Source organism: Pistacia vera, unplaced genomic scaffold, assembly GCF_008641045.1.
Source record: "Pistacia vera cultivar Batoury unplaced genomic scaffold, PisVer_v2 Contig325, whole genome shotgun sequence".
Lineage (NCBI taxonomy): Eukaryota > Viridiplantae > Streptophyta > Magnoliopsida > Sapindales > Anacardiaceae > Pistacia > Pistacia vera.
This window is the reverse complement of record NW_022196141.1, coordinates 55,031-72,088: the sequence shown is the minus strand read 5'-3', so window position 1 is coordinate 72,088 and position 17,058 is coordinate 55,031. Positions and strand designations below refer to the sequence as shown.

Genomic DNA, 17,058 nt, shown 5'->3' with positions numbered 1-17,058 from the left:
ACATTGTAATAAACTACAAAAAGCCCTCCTAGCAAGAGTTGGCAATGTCAGTTGCTAGCTCAAACTGGTATAATTGTGAGTTAAAATATACACTAAACAAAACTTAAAGTTAATTAAAGTGAAAGTTAAAAAAGAAAGGTTGTTTAACTCTTTATAATAATTTTAACAGTAGCAGTGGCGGTGGTTACTTGTTAATGATCAAGAAGCTCTCTTTTTGATGCAAGCGTGGGTATAAATGCAGGACCTTTGCCATTACTCTTCTCTTTCACTCTCTCCTCAAATACCCATTTCTTTGTTTTTTATTCTCTCTCTAAAGTTTTCAACTTTCTTGTTGTCTATGTTAGCAAGAGGCCAGTTTTGAACAGAGAAGAAGCTGAATTCAATAAAGTTTTGTGTTTTTGTGAGGTGAAAAGCTTCAATGGTGACCAGGGTACCAAAAGTAGAACAGAATCTGAAATGAGTATATTTCTTTTGCCGCTTTTAGTTGGCTTTCTCTCTCTTTCTCTGTGTTTCTGATTATCTCTGACTAGGGTTTTGAATGGGGGGTGTATTTATTGTACTGAAATCAATATTTGCTTTCTTTTGCTGGCTTAATTGACTGCTTCCCTTGAGGCTTTTTCGCACTTCTTCTTTCAGCTTTTTTTATCTGTTTTTCTTTTATTGTCTTTCACCTGTTGCTTTTTTTTTTTTTTTTTTTTGTGCGTAATTTTGGTACTTCAAGTTCAGTGTTAACTTTGGAAATGCTGGTGTGATCTTTGGTGCATAAGTTTGGTAATCCGAGTCTTTGTTTCAATCTCTTGTTAGGTCTATAACCTCATTTATTGAAGTGGGTCTCTCCTGTTTAGTTCTTTAAAACTGTGGTTAGCTTCATTTGTTAGCTCACACTCATCCTTTGTTCCATGCCTGCCGGATGGATTCAGCTTCTGAAGGCATATCTATGAGATGATTTTGAAGTTTCGTATATTGTAAGTTTCAAACTTTCTGGTTTTGGGTGAAACTTCTCTCTGAAGTGATAATATAGTATATGCTTGGGAATTAGATAGTTTTTCATTTGTTTTGTTTTGTAGTCCCTGTTACCATTTGATCTTTGGCTAATCTCATCCAGCCATTAGGGCTTTTGAGGTGGTCAATTTTTAAGTTTCAAATTCTGTTGTTGTAGATGTCTAGAGATTACTTGCTGGTTGTTCAAACACAATTGTGAGAGAAAGGGTTTCTATTGTCTGCTACTTTGCTATTCTCGTTAAAGAGAGATGGATATGAGTGACAAGGATAAATTTGAGCTAGAAAAGAGGAATGATAATCCTATGAACTACCATTCATCTAATATGTCCTCAGACTGGCGATATAGCAGTGCCAATCTAGCAAGTGCGCCTATTAATTTGGTCCCCAGCAATAATCCCATGGCAGTTGGTTCTTCTTCGTGTTCATCTGCTCCCATGGTAGACTCATTTCACCAAACCATTTGGCAGAATCCTATCAGTTCACAAAACTTGGGATATTTGGATATTGATGTCCAAAACAATGCAAGCGCCTCAAATGCATTAGGAATTAGAAAAGGCAGTCCGGCCTCTTTGAGAAGTAGTATTGATAGACCTCTTGATATGGGATGGAATCCTCCTGCTTCAATACTGAAGGGAGGCATTTTCTTACCAAGTGTGCCTGGAATGTTCCCGCAGAGCTTATCTCAGTTTCCAGCTGATTCCGCTTTCATTGAACGAGCCGCCAGGTTTTCTTCCTTCAGTGGTGGAAATTTTAATGACATGGTGAACACTTTTGGTGTTCCTGAATCAATGGGTCTCTATTCTAGGGGTGGGGGGATTATGCAAGGGCCACAAGAAGTTTTTGCCGGCAGTGGGCTGAAATCAGTATCTGGTGGTCAGTCTCAGAAGAATGAGATGAATGTGGCTGAAGTATCTAGAGATCCTTCCTTGTCTGTTGAACACGGAGCCACTGATGGGAGCCCACTAAAAAATGAAAGAAAAAGCGAGAGCCTTGTGAGATCTCATGAAGAAGCAAAACAAGGTGTTGGCGTTTCTGGTAATGAGTCTGATGAAGCTGAGTTCAGTGGCGGTGGTGGTGATGGTCAGGATGAGCCATTGGCATTGGAGGGTACAGGTGGGGAACCTTCTGCCAAGGGCCTTGCCGCAAAGAAAAGAAAAAGGAATGGGCAGGTGGATGCTAATTTTTCATTTTAGAAAAAAAATAAAATAAAAAATAAAAAATTGGTAACATATCCCTTCATTTTTTTTATTTATTTATATTTACCGTGCTTTTTTTTTCTTTTTCTTTTTGGTAGGATACTGAACCTGATCAAACCAGGGGAGCCCAGGTATCTGGTGACGGTGCAAAAGATGATGCTGAAAATCAACCGAAAGGGGACCAAAACCCAACTTCAACCACAAACAAGGCTGCTGGAAAACATGGAAAACAGGGGTCTCAAACTTCAGATCCACCAAAAGAAGAATATATTCATGTTAGAGCTCGAAGAGGCCAAGCAACAAATAGCCATAGTCTTGCTGAAAGAGTAAGATTTTATTTGGAAATTTTTATTAAATACAAGCAACCTTTATAATTTAGTGCATAAATTTAGAAAACATTGATTGGCTTGTAGGTGAGAAGAGAAAAGATAAGTGAGAGGATGAAGTTTCTCCAAGACCTTGTACCTGGTTGCAGCAAGGTATATTTTTTTGGATTTGATAGCTTAGGAAGTGCCATTAAAGCAAATTCTCAGGGGAATTTTGTGTTTTAATTCATGTCAAAGATAATCCTTTGGTTTTTGCAGGTCACTGGCAAGGCTGTGATGCTAGATGAAATTATAAACTATGTACAATCACTGCAACGGCAGGTTGAGGTAATGGAGTTCTTAATTTGTACATCATAGTTGGCCAGTATGGCTTCTGGCAGCATGAACAATTTATTCCTCAAAGGTTCTGAGAAATGTATGGGTTGCATATATTCTACAATTTGTGTATTTTGTCATGTATTGATTTTGAAGGAAACAGCATAATCGCTTATCTGGTCTTTCTCGTAAGTTTTGTGCTTTTGTGACACAATAAATGATTGATAATTCTTTGCAGATATTGCTATCTAAATTTTCTATGAACAGCTTTATCAATTTTAATATATTTGTTTCATTTGGAAATCGTCTATTCTTTTTTTGTAGTTAATGTGTGTAATATTAGTCTTTCCTTGCTGTTATACCAGTTTCTGTCGATGAAACTCGCCACAGTAAATCCACGGCTGGATTTTAACATAGAAGGGCTCCTGCCAAAAGATGTAAGCGAATTGGTTCACATTTCAGTATTGCACATTTCCTTGTGTATGCATGGGTCTTTAACTTGGACTACAAAATTTTTTGTTATCTATGCAGATCCTTCAGTCACGAGCTGGTCCTTCATCTACTTTGGGGTTTTCTCCAGATATGCCTATGGCTTATCCTCCATTACATCCATCTCAACCAGGACTTATGCAAGCTGCTCTTCCTGGTATGGGAAACTCTTCTGACATACTTCGGAGAACTATTAATTCCCAGTTGACACCCATGACTGGAGGGTTCAAGGATACTGCTCAGGTATCTCTCTATAGATCATCATAAGGGGAATGTTAAAGTCTTGATACATTAGGGGATCTGGGGAATCTCAACCTAACACCCCTCCCCCTCCCCCTTTCTTGTTTCTTTGAATATGGTCACAACTCATGAGTGTGCTGGCCAAATGTTTTTGTTATTTATATAATTTGAAATTTATATATTTACCACAGTTGAATTAAAATTTAATGGCAATTACTCCATCTGGTCAGCCTTCAGTACTTGGAGCGATGCAATTCACATTCTAATTTTATGTGTTTGGATATAGGTACCCAATGTCTGGGAGGATGAGCTCCACAATGTTGTCCAGATGAGCTATGGAACTAGTGCTCCCCCCGATAGCCAAGATGTAAATGGTATAACTTGGTAGTCTCCTCTATAAGAGTCTTGTGTATTCTTGAGCTTATAGCAGAGATGTTTACTGCATTTGCAGGGTCTATGACACCCGGTCTTATGAAGGTTGAACTTTGATCATTCTCTGTCGGACTTATACCAACAGACTACTAGGGCTGCATATTTACTTGCACTACTATTTGGGGAGATGGCGAAGTTCATGAGTATTCCTCTTTCCATACTTAGATGATGATTAAATATAGACTATGACCATGTTCCTACTTCAACTCTAATCTGTCAATTGAGATGCTACTGACCTGTTACTGAGCTTGATTGATAAGTTCATAACTAAAGCAGCGGATCACCTCTTAGTAGTGAGGGCCCTCATACATGATGCGGCAGTGAACATGTTTGTTGTATTAGCATTAAATATATATGCAAGAAATTATTCACCAGAGTAGAATTGCGCCTTGAGTGAGATAATGTCTGGATCACAGAATGTATAGGTTAATATTCCAAGAATAGATTGGTAGACAAACTGGTGTCTCATCAGATACAAGTGTAATTTTTACAAGAAAGCAGTGTTAAAGCCTTTGGAGTTCATGTTCTACTCAGAGTTGGAAGCTGTACGTTAATTATATATATTGACAAATGCTATGTTATTCCATTTCCCCCTTCTTATTATTCAAAATTAATTATTGACCTTTCCTGGCACCCTTTAAATAAAAACGTATATATAATGTTTCTGCTGTGTTTTTCATATAAATCTTCATGGGATTCTCATTAGCTTCCATTCCGAAGAGCTTGAAGTGGCCAAATTTTATCATGGCAGTTAGCCAGCAATATGTGCAGGTCCCGTCCTCAATCTTTTGTCTTATGTTAATCCGATTAAGCAAAAAATCTCCCTGCAGAATAAGAGATTAAATTGCACATGAAAAGTCTTGAGTGGATATTAGTAAGGATTTTTAATTAGTAACAGTCCAAAGGAATATAAATCTAAGAATCTGTTTGGCAGAGTTAGGATAGAAAGCAATCGCATATCAGCTATGAGATTCAGATATAATTAATCAAATAAATGAATAAGCCAGGTTGATGGAGCACAAAAATGGCAATTCTAATTAACATTATTGACTCAAACTCACTCAAGTCTAAATTTTCATTGCTAATGCTTCGTCATTTGTTCAATGCACAAGAACATGAAAAACCCTTTCACCCTTCAGCTTATGGTTTAATGTATTTGGATTTTTAACGATGCCACAATTGATTAGAATCTGGAATTTTAAGGTCTCAATTGGAGCCCCTCGATGGTGAAACTCAGAGGGATCATATTGTTTATATGGTAGGTTTAGTTTTTAATTCATATTGAATTTGACTTTAATCATGACAGACAGCTGTTCAAGTTCAAGATCTGCTGCTTACAAGTTTCAAATTCACTAAAATTCATGTGGGAAACTACTGAAACGAATAAAATCTTTTTATAGTCTCTATGCACATTTAATTACCAATTTTTCTTTTTTATTTAGTTAGCACCCTGGTCACCGATTTAGCTTCACAATCTAAAAGAAACTGGAGCCCATCTTTCACTACGAACTTTTCTAGGGTTTTGTTTTCTGACAATACAAACCCGCAACAGGCCAACAGCTGTTCCCGCCAATAACATACTTTAACAATGTCTTCACCCTCTAACTACTACACTTCCTTGCTAAAACTTTGCTGCGAAACTAGAAACCAAACACAGGTGAAAAATATCCACGGCCTTATTATCAAAACCTTAACTAACCCAGAAACGTTCCTGTTTAATAATCTCATTAATTCTTATAGTAAACTAGGCAACATAAATTATGCACGCCACTTGTTCGACAGGATACCTCAGCCAAACCTCTTCTCATGGAACACCATTCTCTCCACTTATTCAAAATCTGGGAAGCTTTCAGAAATGCTAAACATGTTTAATACCATGCCATATCGTGATGGAGTTTCTTGGAATTTACTTATTTCAGGGTATGCAAGTCATGGTTCTGTTCATGAAGCACTTAAGGTCTATAACTTGATGTTGAAAGATGGGCTTGGTAATTTGAATAGAATTACATTTTCAACGATGCTTATACTGTCTTCGAGTGAAGGGTATATCGACTTGGGGAGACAAATCCATGGGCAAATCGTGAAACTTGGGTTTGAGTCGTATGTTTTCGTTGGTAGTCCTTTGGTGGATATGTATGCGAAAATGGGGTTCATATATGATGCGAAGCGGGTTTTTGATGGGATGACTGAGAAGACTGTGGTTATGCGTAATACGATGATCACGGGGCTTTTGAGATGTGGGTTGGTTGAGGAGTCAAAGAGGCTGTTTTGTTGTATGGAGGAGAAAGACTCGATTTCATGGACAACAATGATTACAGGACTCATACAAAATGGTTTGGAGAGAGAAGCTATTAATTTATTTAGAGAGATGAGATTGGGAGGTTTTACTATAGATCAGTTTACCTTTGGAAGTGTATTGACTGCATGTGGGGGACTATTGACCTTGGAAGAAGGGAAGCAGATTCATGCTTATATAATCAGGACTGATTATACAGGTAATGTGTTTGTGGGAAGTGCTCTTGTTGACATGTATTGCAAGTGCAAGAACATAAAATCTGCAGCATCTGTTTTCAAGAGAATGACTAGGAAAAATGTTGTATCGTGGACTGCAATGCTAGTGGGTTATGGACAGAATGGGTTCAGCGAAGAAGCTGTTAGGATATTTTGTGAAATGCAGAGAAATGGGATTGAGCCAGATGATTTTACTCTTGGAAGTGTAATCAGCTCTTGTGCAAATCTGGCTAGCTTGGAAGAGGGTGCCCAGTTTCATGGCCGAGCCCTAGTGTCTGGTTTGATTTCCTATGTCACAGTTTCCAATGCACTTGTAACTTTGTATGGTAAATGTGGAAGTATAGAAGATTCTCATCAGCTATTCAATGAGATGAATATCAGGGATGAAGTATCTTGGACAGCATTGGTTTCAGGGTATGCGCAGTTTGGAAAGGCCAATGAGACAATTTATTTGTTCGAAAAGATGCTGGCCCATGGTTTCAAACCTGATGGAGTTACTTTCATTGGTGTTCTTTCAGCTTGCAGTAGAGCAGGATTGGTGGAGAAAGGACATCGGTATTTTGATTCAATGGTAGTAGAACATGGAATTACACCAATTCATGATCACTACACTTGCATGATTGACCTTCTCAGCCGAGCCGGAAGGTTAGAAGAAGCAAAAAGTTTTATTGATAAAATGCCTTTCCATCCTGATGCAATTGGTTGGGCCACCTTACTCAGCTCATGTAGAATTCATGGTAATGTGGAAATTGGGAAATGGGCAGCAGATTCTCTTCTGGAATTGGAGCCTCAGAACCCTGCAAGCTATATTTTGTTATCAAGCATCTATGCTTCCAAAGGTAAATGGGACCATGTGTCCCAGTTGAGGAGAAGAATGAGAGATAAGGGAGTGAGGAAGGAACCAGGATGTAGTTGGATCAAATATAAGAACAAAGTACATATTTTTTCAGCTGATGATCAGTCAAGTCCATTTTCTAATGAGATATATGCTGAGCTGGAGAAACTAAACTGCAAGATGATACAGGAGGGATATGTGCCAGATATGAGTTCTGTTCTACATGATGTTGAGGATTCGTTGAAAGCAAAGATGCTTAACTACCATAGTGAGAAGCTTGCAATTGCATTTGGGTTGTTATTTATTCCTGTTGGCCTTCCTATACGAGTAGTTAAAAATCTTAGGGTTTGTGGGGATTGCCACAATGCCACCAAATATATCTCTAAGATTACCCAGAGAGAGATACTGGTAAGAGATGCTGTCAGGTTTCATTTGTTTAAAGATGGAACATGTTCATGCGGAGATTTTTGGTGATGAAGTTGTATTAGTGCCATAGCTGTTGTGAAATATAGACATGATGGACTACAGGGTGAACAACCAAGTCCAAATTTTTCATAGCATTCAAAAAGAGATGATGCAACTTCTTAGGAACATCATCATAATATTCGAGGGCTGTTTATTCCATAAGAACAATTTGTAAGATCATGAATATGTTACACCTGATCTCAAGCATCCCAGTGGTGAAAATTGATATGCTGTAAAAAGGAAGATACAGGTGATATTATTTGTAGACGGTGGTTTATGCATAGCACAAAGTGGTTCAGCAACTCACTGGATTACACTTTGATAGACTACTGGGTTTTCAGGTAAGACAAAAAGTTCTTAATTTGCCTTTGCTAAGTGGCTCTGAAATATCTATAGCCTATCGGGGAGCCTAACACCCGATAGTAAAGAGGCACTGGATTAAACTTCTAAGCACCTTGTTTCCCTTAAGTTCATAACTTAATTCGTTACTGAATACCTCATAGATTATGGACTAATCCTCCTTTTGGGTTTCGTAAGGATACTATACGATGATGAAGGGTTTGTTACTTTAATTCTTATTTCGTAACTACTTTGGCCTTTTCATCTGTTTCAATACATTGGAGTGCTTCTCATTTCCAATTGACTATGATTTTTTCATTGCCTTTTGAGTTTCGATATATTTAAAAATTTGAAAGACTTCTTTCTTGATGAATTAGCTATAACATTTAGTTAATTGCTTACAATTCTAATTTCTCTTTAAGATTACAACATATGGAAGTATATGCATTTACCTATTTTTTATTGTACACTCAAATTCCATCATCTAAGTCATTGAGACCTGTACATGACATGTCTTGCCAGAATGTCTCAATTAGTTGTACATGCCACATAGGTTTACATCTACATGAAAGATTAACTGAATTTCTTTGAACTGGAGTCAAGATTGTGTTTTCTGTTGCACGGTGCAGCTGAAAGAAATAGCCTACATATTTGCTAGTTTGATATGATTTTGACATTGACTGTTGAAAGAGATTGATAAAAAATTATGTTTTGGCTATTGTTTTTAAGGTTTATTTTTTATTTTTTATGGAACCTAACCTTGTTTCACTTGATGACCAATTGGTAGATGCTTTTGAACTAAGACATGACTATGATTTATTACAATACTTGAATTTAAATATTCTGATATATACAATCCATACAAGGTAATGTGAAAAATGAAAAATAGAAAAAGGTTAGGGAAAAGGGAGTGTTCGCTGTGCTGAAATTACAAGATATAGAATATATTAAACACAAATCTGGAGAAGATATGGATAACACAACAAACTTCATTCATATTCTGCTGTTGATTTGATTGACTCTGATTGACCTTGCTGTTGGTTCTGTGTCAGATTGGAAAAAGATTGTTAAAATAAACTTATAATGTACAGAAATTGCAATACAGGATAACATGAAAAACCCTTTCACCCTTCAGCTTATGGTTTAATGTATTTGGATTTTTAACGATGCCACAATTTATTAGAATCTGGAATTTTAAGGTCTCAATTGGAGCCCCTCGATGGTGAAACTCAGAGGGATCATATTGTTTATATGGTAGGTTTAGTTTTTAATTCATATTGAATTTGACTTTAATCATGACAGACAGCTGTTCAAGTTCAAGATCTGCTGCTTACAAGTTTCAAATTCACTAAAATTCATGTGGGAAACTACTGAAACGAATAAAATCTTTTTATAGTCTCTATGCACATTTAATTACCAATTTTTCTTTTTTATTTAGTTAGCACCCTGGTCACCGATTTAGCTTCACAATCTAAAAGAAACTGGAGCCCATCTTTCACTACGAACTTTTCTAGGGTTTTGTTTTCTGACAATACAAACCCGCAACAGGCCAACAGCTGTTCCCGCCAATAACATACTTTAACAATGTCTTCACCCTCTAACTACTACACTTCCTTGCTAAAACTTTGCTGCGAAACTAGAAACCAAACACAGGTGAAAAATATCCACGGCCTTATTATCAAAACCTTAACTAACCCAGAAACGTTCCTGTTTAATAATCTCATTAATTCTTATAGTAAACTAGGCAACATAAATTATGCACGCCACTTGTTCGACAGGATACCTCAGCCAAACCTCTTCTCATGGAACACCATTCTCTCCACTTATTCAAAATCTGGGAAGCTTTCAGAAATGCTAAACATGTTTAATACCATGCCATATCGTGATGGAGTTTCTTGGAATTTACTTATTTCAGGGTATGCAAGTCATGGTTCTGTTCATGAAGCACTTAAGGTCTATAACTTGATGTTGAAAGATGGGCTTGGTAATTTGAATAGAATTACATTTTCAACGATGCTTATACTGTCTTCGAGTGAAGGGTATATCGACTTGGGGAGACAAATCCATGGGCAAATCGTGAAACTTGGGTTTGAGTCGTATGTTTTCGTTGGTAGTCCTTTGGTGGATATGTATGCGAAAATGGGGTTCATATATGATGCGAAGTGGGTTTTTGATGGGATGACTGAGAAGACTGTGGTTATGCGTAATACGATGATCACGGGGCTTTTGAGATGTGGGTTGGTTGAGGAGTCAAAGAGGCTGTTTTGTTGTATGGAGGAGAAAGACTCGATTTCATGGACAACAATGATTACAGGACTCATAACAAATGGTTTGGAGAGAGAAGCTATTAATTTATTTAGAGAGATGAGATTGGGAGGTTTTACTATAGATCAGTTTACATTTGGAAGTGTATTGACTGCATGTGGGGGACTATTGGCCTTGGAAGAAGGGAAGCAGATTCATGCTTATATAATCAGGACTGATTATACAGGTAATGTGTTTGTGGGAAGTGCTCTTGTTGACATGTATTGCAAGTGCAAGAACATAAAATCTGCAGCATCTGTTTTCAAGAGAATGACTAGGAAAAATGTTGTATCGTGGACTGCAATGCTAGTGGGTTATGGACAGAATGGGTACAGTGAAGAAGCTGTTAGGATATTTTGTGAAATGCAGAGAAATGGGATTGAGCCAGATGATTTTACTCTTGGAAGTGTAATCAGCTCTTGTGCAAATCTGGCTAGCTTGGAAGAGGGTTCCCAGTTTCATGGCCGAGCCCTAGTGTCTGGTTTGATTTCCTATGTAACAGTTTCCAATGCACTTGTAACTTTGTATGGTAAATGTGGAAGTATAGAAGATTCTCATCAGCTATTCAATGAGATGAATATCAGGGATGAAGTATCTTGGACAGCATTGGTTTCAGGGTATGCGCAGTTTGGAAAGGCCAATGAGACAATTTATTTGTTCGAAAAGATGCTGGCCCATGGTTTCAAACCTGATGGAGTTACTTTCATTGGTGTTCTTTCAGCTTGCAGTAGAGCAGGATTGGTGGAGAAAGGACATCGGTATTTTGATTCAATGGTAGTAGAACATGGAATTACACCAATTCATGATCACTACACTTGCATGATTGACCTTCTCAGCCGAGCCGGAAGGTTAGAAGAAGCAAAAAGTTTTATTGATAAAATGCCTTTCCATCCTGATGCAATTGGTTGGGCCACCTTACTCAGCTCATGTAGAATTCATGGTAATGTGGAAATTGGGAAATGGGCAGCAGATTCTCTTCTGGAATTGGAGCCTCAGAACCCTGCAAGCTATATTTTGTTATCAAGCATCTATGCTTCCAAAGGTAAATGGGACCATGTGTCCCAGTTGAGGAGAAGAATGAGAGATAAGGGAGTGAGGAAGGAACCAGGATGTAGTTGGATCAAATATAAGAACAAAGTACATATTTTTTCAGCTGATGATCAGTCAAGTCCATTTTCTAATGAGATATATGCTGAGCTGGAGAAACTAAACTGCAAGATGATACAGGAGGGATATGTGCCAGATATGAGTTCTGTTCTACATGATGTTGAGGATTCGTTGAAAGCAAAGATGCTTAACTACCATAGTGAGAAGCTTGCAATTGCATTTGGGTTGTTATTTATTCCTGTTGGCCTTCCTATACGAGTAGTTAAAAATCTTAGGGTTTGTGGGGATTGCCACAATGCCACCAAATATATCTCTAAGATTACCCAGAGAGAGATACTGGTAAGAGATGCTGTCAGGTTTCATTTGTTTAAAGATGGAACATGTTCATGCGGAGATTTTTGGTGATGAAGTTGTATTAGTGCCATAGCTGTTGTGAAATATAGACATGATGGACTACAGGGTGAACAACCAAGTCCAAATTTTTCATAGCATTCAAAAAGAGATGATGCAACTTCTTAGGAACATCATCATAATATTCGAGGGCTGTTTATTCCATAAGAACATTTTGTAAGATCATGAATATGTTACACATGATCTCAAGCATCCCAGTGGTGAAAATTGCTATGCTGTAAAAAGGAAGATACAGGTGATATTATTTGTAGACGGTGGTTCATGCATAGCACAAAGTGGTTCAGCAACTCACTGGATTACGCTTTGATAGACTACTGGGTTTTCAGGTAAGACAAAAAGTTCTTAATTTGCCTTTGCTAAGTGGCTCTGAAATATCTATAGCCTATCGGGGAGCCTAACACCCGATAGTAAAGAGGCACTGGATTAAACTTCTAAGCACCTTGTTTCCCTTAAGTTCATAACTTAATTCGTTACTGAATACCTCATAGATTATGGACTAATCCTCCTTTTGGGTTTCGTAAGGATACTATACGATGATGAAGGGTTTGTTACTTTAATTCTTATTTCGTAACTACTTTGGCCTTTTCATCTGTTTCAATACATTGGAGTGCTTCTCATTTCCAATTGACTATGATTTTTTCATTGCCTTTTGAGTTTCGATATATTTAAAAATTTGAAAGACTTCTTTCTTGATGAATTAGCTATAACATTTAGTTAATTGCTTACAATTCTAATTTCTCTTTAAGATTACAACATATGGAAGTATATGCATTTACCTATTTTTTATTGTACACTCAAATTCCATCATCTAAGTCATTGAGACCTGTACATGACATGTCTTGCCAGAATGTCTCAATTAGTTGTACATGCCACATAGGTTTACATCTACATGAAAGATTAACTGAATTTCTTTGAACTGGAGTCAAGATTGTGTTTTCTGTTGCACGGTGCAGCTGAAAGAAATAGCCTACATATTTGCTAGTTTGATATGATTTTGACATTGACTGTTGAAAGAGATTGATAAAAAATTATGTTTTGGCTATTGTTTTTAAGGTTTATTTTTTATTTTTTATGGAACCTAACCTTGTTTCACTTGATGACCAATTGGTAGATGCTTTTGAACTAAGACATGACTATGATTTATTACAATACTTGAATTTAAATATTCTGATAAATACAATCCATACAAGGTAATGTGAAAAATGAAAAATAGAAAAAGGTTAGGGAAAAGGGAGTGTTCACTGTGCTGAAATTACAAGATATAGAATATATTAAACACAAATCTGGAGAAGATATGGATAACACAACAAACTTCATTCATATTCTGCTGTTGATTTGATTGACTCTGATTGACCTTGCTGTTGGTTCTGTGTCAGATTGGAAAAAGATTGTTAAAATAAACTTATAATGTACAGAAATTGCAATACAGGATTAGAGAATCCAATGAGAGATACCTGCAGTTGGGTACAGATCTCAATTACTTCAGCTACAGGTGCCCAATCACCAAAATTTCTCTCAATAAACTGATAAGCAATGCCGCTCCTTCCTCTGCCAACTATAAAGAGTCCCCCCTTAATTTCACCTTCTCCTTTGAAGTTTTGCTCTACTCCCATGGCTTTTGCGCGCTTGTAGTTTACAATAGCTCGGGGGTTAAAAACAAAACCTGATAGGAACTTGTCCTTGAGTAGCTTTCCACCCCCAAGGGCTTTAAAGAATTCCCTCCCCTGGTCATACGCTATAACACCACCCCAATATCGTGGCCAGAAGTCTTTTACCTGCAATGTGAAAGTCAAGACATCAAATACAAAATAGTTGATTGAGGACACAAGAAGTCAAAAAGGACTCGTTAATACCTCCGATTCTATGTACTCGTGAAGAACTGCGACTAGTTGAAATCCTAAGGCATCGAATAGAGGTTTTTTGGCATACAGCTGGTGAGCTTCAGCTCTGCACATGATGCACCTGTTTAAAGTTTAAGAGAGAGAAGAAAGAAAATTATATCAGTTTCACCTGTAGAAGGTTTACCTCTGTATTTGAAAATGGAGCACTTGAGAAACATTACGCATGAAAAAAAAATGCATCTTTTTATTGCTAAACTGATTTTTTTTTTTTAGCTCTAGCTTGCAAATTGTTGTGAGTTTTATAAGCATAGGTTTGGTAACATACTAGATTAGGCCTAATTTATTTTTTATCTTGTAGTTATACAAATTGATTCTATGTCACAGGTTTCTTCTTATTTGCAACAACATCCACTATTTTTATGTATGTACTTTAATAGGCTCATCAAATTAGTTAGAAGAATAAATGTGCCAAAATGTCAAGTACAAAATGTTTACCCAGGACGTCGGATGCAGAGGAGAACAGTTGGTTTTTCACGCCACAGCACTAGAGCCTTCATTGGAGGTGTCTTTGTTTTCACCAAACGTTCCATGCCAATCTTGTATTCGGGGGTTAGTTTTTCAATTGAGATGTTCTCGATGGCAGAGTAAGGAGCAGCTTGGTCAGATATAGGAGGAGGTTGTACACAACCACATGCTCGAGGCTCAGCAGGTCCCGCAGCAACAATTCCTTTAAAGATGTATCCATCTTTGATCTTAAAATCAGATGCTGATTGTTCAAGTGCCTTACCAGAATTCGCACCAGTTCCTGTCGGGGATCTTGTTATACCTTGCATCTTTTTAGAGCTGACAGATGCATAACTCTTGTAAATGGTATTGTTTCTAGATGTGGTGCTAATGGTTCTCCTTGCAGAGAGAACTTGTGATTTGGGCAATGGATCTGTGCATGCACTTGTTCTGTCCATGAATCGAGCTATATGACCTCTTTTCATACCAAATTGGGAAGACAGATCCCCTGAACTTAGGATAAGAAGCTCAGGCAAAGATTTTCCAGAGGTCTCAAACACATCCCCATATTGCATCAAGACGCGATCATGGAGGTATGATCTGATTTCCAGTGCATCCTAGATTAAAGGAAAGAAAGTCATCAGGACAGATAGATTACAGCAGAACTTTTGAAATACTGAACCGAATTCATCGATGAGACAAGTCAACTTTAGGTTCATACTTGATCTTCATAGAAGAAAGAATAGTTAATTTACTAACCAAATAAACTAAAACATAAGTAACAGGTTTTAGTGAAGAGAAACAAACACTGATTCTTTAAACAACTAACCTTATGTTGTTGTGACATATTTATTGCATCCATATCTTCTGAGTTCATAATCTTCAAGGTTGGTACATCATCCCAACCTTCCTCTAGTAGCTTTGGAAGCAGTCCCTTGAGAGCTCCATTTCCAACAAAATCTTCCATAGAGAAAGAAGCCATTGTTTTCTACAGCACAGAATGTTCCAAGCCACCTCACTCGTATGGCTGAAATAAGTCCTGATGTGCAGATAGGCTTGTAGGTGCTTAGCCCAACTGATGGCACTAAAATACAAAAAGTATGGTTCCCTTTGAATTCGGCAAACTTCGTTGATAGGTCATATCGAATTCATCTTCTTTTATATAGTTATCTAAAGTATGGTTCCCTTTGAATTCGGCAAACTTCGTTGATAGGTCATATCGAATTCATCTTCTTTTATATAGTTATCTATATCTTTTGAAAGTAAAACTTCATTTTTTGTAGTTGTAAGTTTTCAACTATTCTACCCATTATGTTTGACAAACAGAAACAATAGTGAATTTCAGGTTCACAAAGGTATTTTCCCCATTTCTACCGTTAGTTGGTCGTATTTGGATGTGGCATATGAATGAATGTCATTTAAACCATTCACTGCTTCAAATTTGATGGTCGATGCCCTTGATATGATTCTTATGAAGTCCAAACATGTCCTGGTTAAATCTTCCCCAACAAATTCAGTAAGTAAAAACCATAAAAAGAAAAAAGAAAGAGTAATATCCTTTTTGAACCATGTTTAATGAAATAGTGAAGTGAACAGTGTTAGAGAGAGGAAGCTAAAATACAAAAGCTAAAAACTGCATCTGGTATAATAAAATTGTTCGAAGAAGGTCCAAAGATACAACGAACAGGTTGGACTAAATAAATGTTTAACAGGGAAGTTTTGAAGTTGAAAACGACGCCTTCTAATCTAATTTGAGGCAAATGGCATTCTGTGTAGACATAGTTAGTGATGGTTGTGTGGTGGCCATTGCCGGCCAAACCTCAACAATTTTTATATTACCCAATATGGTCAAACATTGTATAACCAATGTTAATTAATTACTGATAAAAGCCAAATCTTTGTACTACGTATTGCATTGTGTCTCAGTCTGACTCTAGTTTATTCCACCTTGTTCTATCAGTAATTGCGTGTTAATTAATGAATATAAAACTGTCTACCTTCTGATAGTCGAAAATGCCTTCTGTCTGGATATGTTTTGTGTCTTTTCTTTGTGGGATAAATGACTGAAAAGTGCAGGTTCTCTTAATAAGTTAGAATATGCATTCTTGTAATACATTGTATAATTTTCAACTTGTTTATTGAGTTTCCGGTCAAAGTTTTGTTTATAATGGATTATGTTAACGTATAGGGTGGGGACTTGTATCCACCCAGATTTTTTTTTCTGATTGATGGCTTATTATTTTTTTTTTTCAGACACTCTAAACAGGTAACTTTCAAAAATAAAAATAATCTAATACATCACTTTGTGGGAAAGACTTTGTATAGAGTATTGATAAGTATAATATTATTCTATGAAGAGCCACTGAATGATTTTTTTAAGTAATTAATTTCTAATTAGGCTTGGATTTAGGAAAATTAATCTTTATAATATTACGTTTTACTCTTTAAATCTAATATATAAATTTATTTTTCTCTTGTATGAGTGTGATAGCAAGTTACATTTATTATAATTAGAGAGGTAAGACAATATTTTAATAATATTGACTCTGCTGGATGTAACCTGTTAATTTGATGAACCAAAGTAAATCGCACGTATTTCTCTCTCTCTTTACTTGTGTGTGTTTATTGATTTTTATTTTGTATTACTTTAGGTTGTTTCATAAACCACATCACGCCTTCTACCACATTATTCTCTTCAGGCATATCCCCCACCCCGCCAAATGACACCACTTCTGTTTGAA

General features: G+C 36.8%; 4 protein-coding genes across 7 annotated transcripts; 3 read left to right on the top strand and 1 right to left on the bottom strand.

Annotated features, from left to right (window-relative positions):
• Positions 1-200: 200 nt before the first annotated feature.
• LOC116137441 (transcription factor bHLH49) lies at positions 201-4,167 on the top strand. Of its 3 annotated transcripts, XM_031423126.1 has the most exons (10): positions 203-460; positions 805-965; positions 1,160-2,171; positions 2,297-2,524; positions 2,612-2,677; positions 2,783-2,851; positions 3,205-3,276; positions 3,371-3,571; positions 3,855-3,942; positions 4,020-4,167. In XM_031423126.1, the coding sequence occupies exons 3-10, from the start codon at positions 1,251-1,253 to the stop codon at positions 4,055-4,057; spliced, it is 1,683 nt and encodes a 560-aa protein (XP_031278986.1). In that variant the 5' UTR covers positions 203-460; positions 805-965; positions 1,160-1,250; the 3' UTR covers positions 4,058-4,167. The 3 variants fall into 3 exon arrangements, with proteins under 3 accessions (XP_031278987.1, XP_031278986.1, XP_031278985.1); XM_031423127.1 differs by having other exon boundaries at positions 201-965; positions 3,855-3,935; XM_031423125.1 differs by having other exon boundaries at positions 203-965.
• A 1,418-nt stretch (positions 4,168-5,585) lies between these two features.
• Positions 5,586-14,400, top strand: LOC116137442 (putative pentatricopeptide repeat-containing protein At1g68930). Of its 2 annotated transcripts, none has more exons than XM_031423128.1 (2): positions 5,586-8,152; positions 14,251-14,400. In XM_031423128.1, exon 1 carries the CDS (start codon positions 5,589-5,591, stop codon positions 7,818-7,820), a length of 2,232 nt encoding a protein of 743 aa, XP_031278988.1. In that variant the 5' UTR covers positions 5,586-5,588; the 3' UTR covers positions 7,821-8,152; positions 14,251-14,400. The 2 variants fall into 2 exon arrangements, 1 of the variants encoding a protein (XP_031278988.1); XR_004129187.1 differs by lacking the exon at positions 5,586-8,152 and adding an exon at positions 12,184-12,298.
• On the top strand, positions 9,732-12,098 carry LOC116137443 (putative pentatricopeptide repeat-containing protein At1g68930). The gene has a single exon (XM_031423129.1). It carries the CDS (start codon positions 9,735-9,737, stop codon positions 11,964-11,966), a length of 2,232 nt encoding a protein of 743 aa, XP_031278989.1. The 5' UTR covers positions 9,732-9,734; the 3' UTR covers positions 11,967-12,098.
• LOC116137444 lies at positions 13,199-15,360 on the bottom strand. Its single transcript, XM_031423130.1, has 5 exons — positions 15,147-15,360; positions 14,309-14,934; positions 13,826-13,934; positions 13,427-13,747; positions 13,199-13,339 (listed from the first exon to the last, which is right to left on the bottom strand). The coding sequence occupies exons 1-5, from the start codon at positions 15,297-15,299 to the stop codon at positions 13,286-13,288; spliced, it is 1,263 nt and encodes a 420-aa protein (XP_031278990.1). The 5' UTR covers positions 15,300-15,360; the 3' UTR covers positions 13,199-13,285.
• Positions 15,361-17,058: the final 1,698 nt, after the last annotated feature.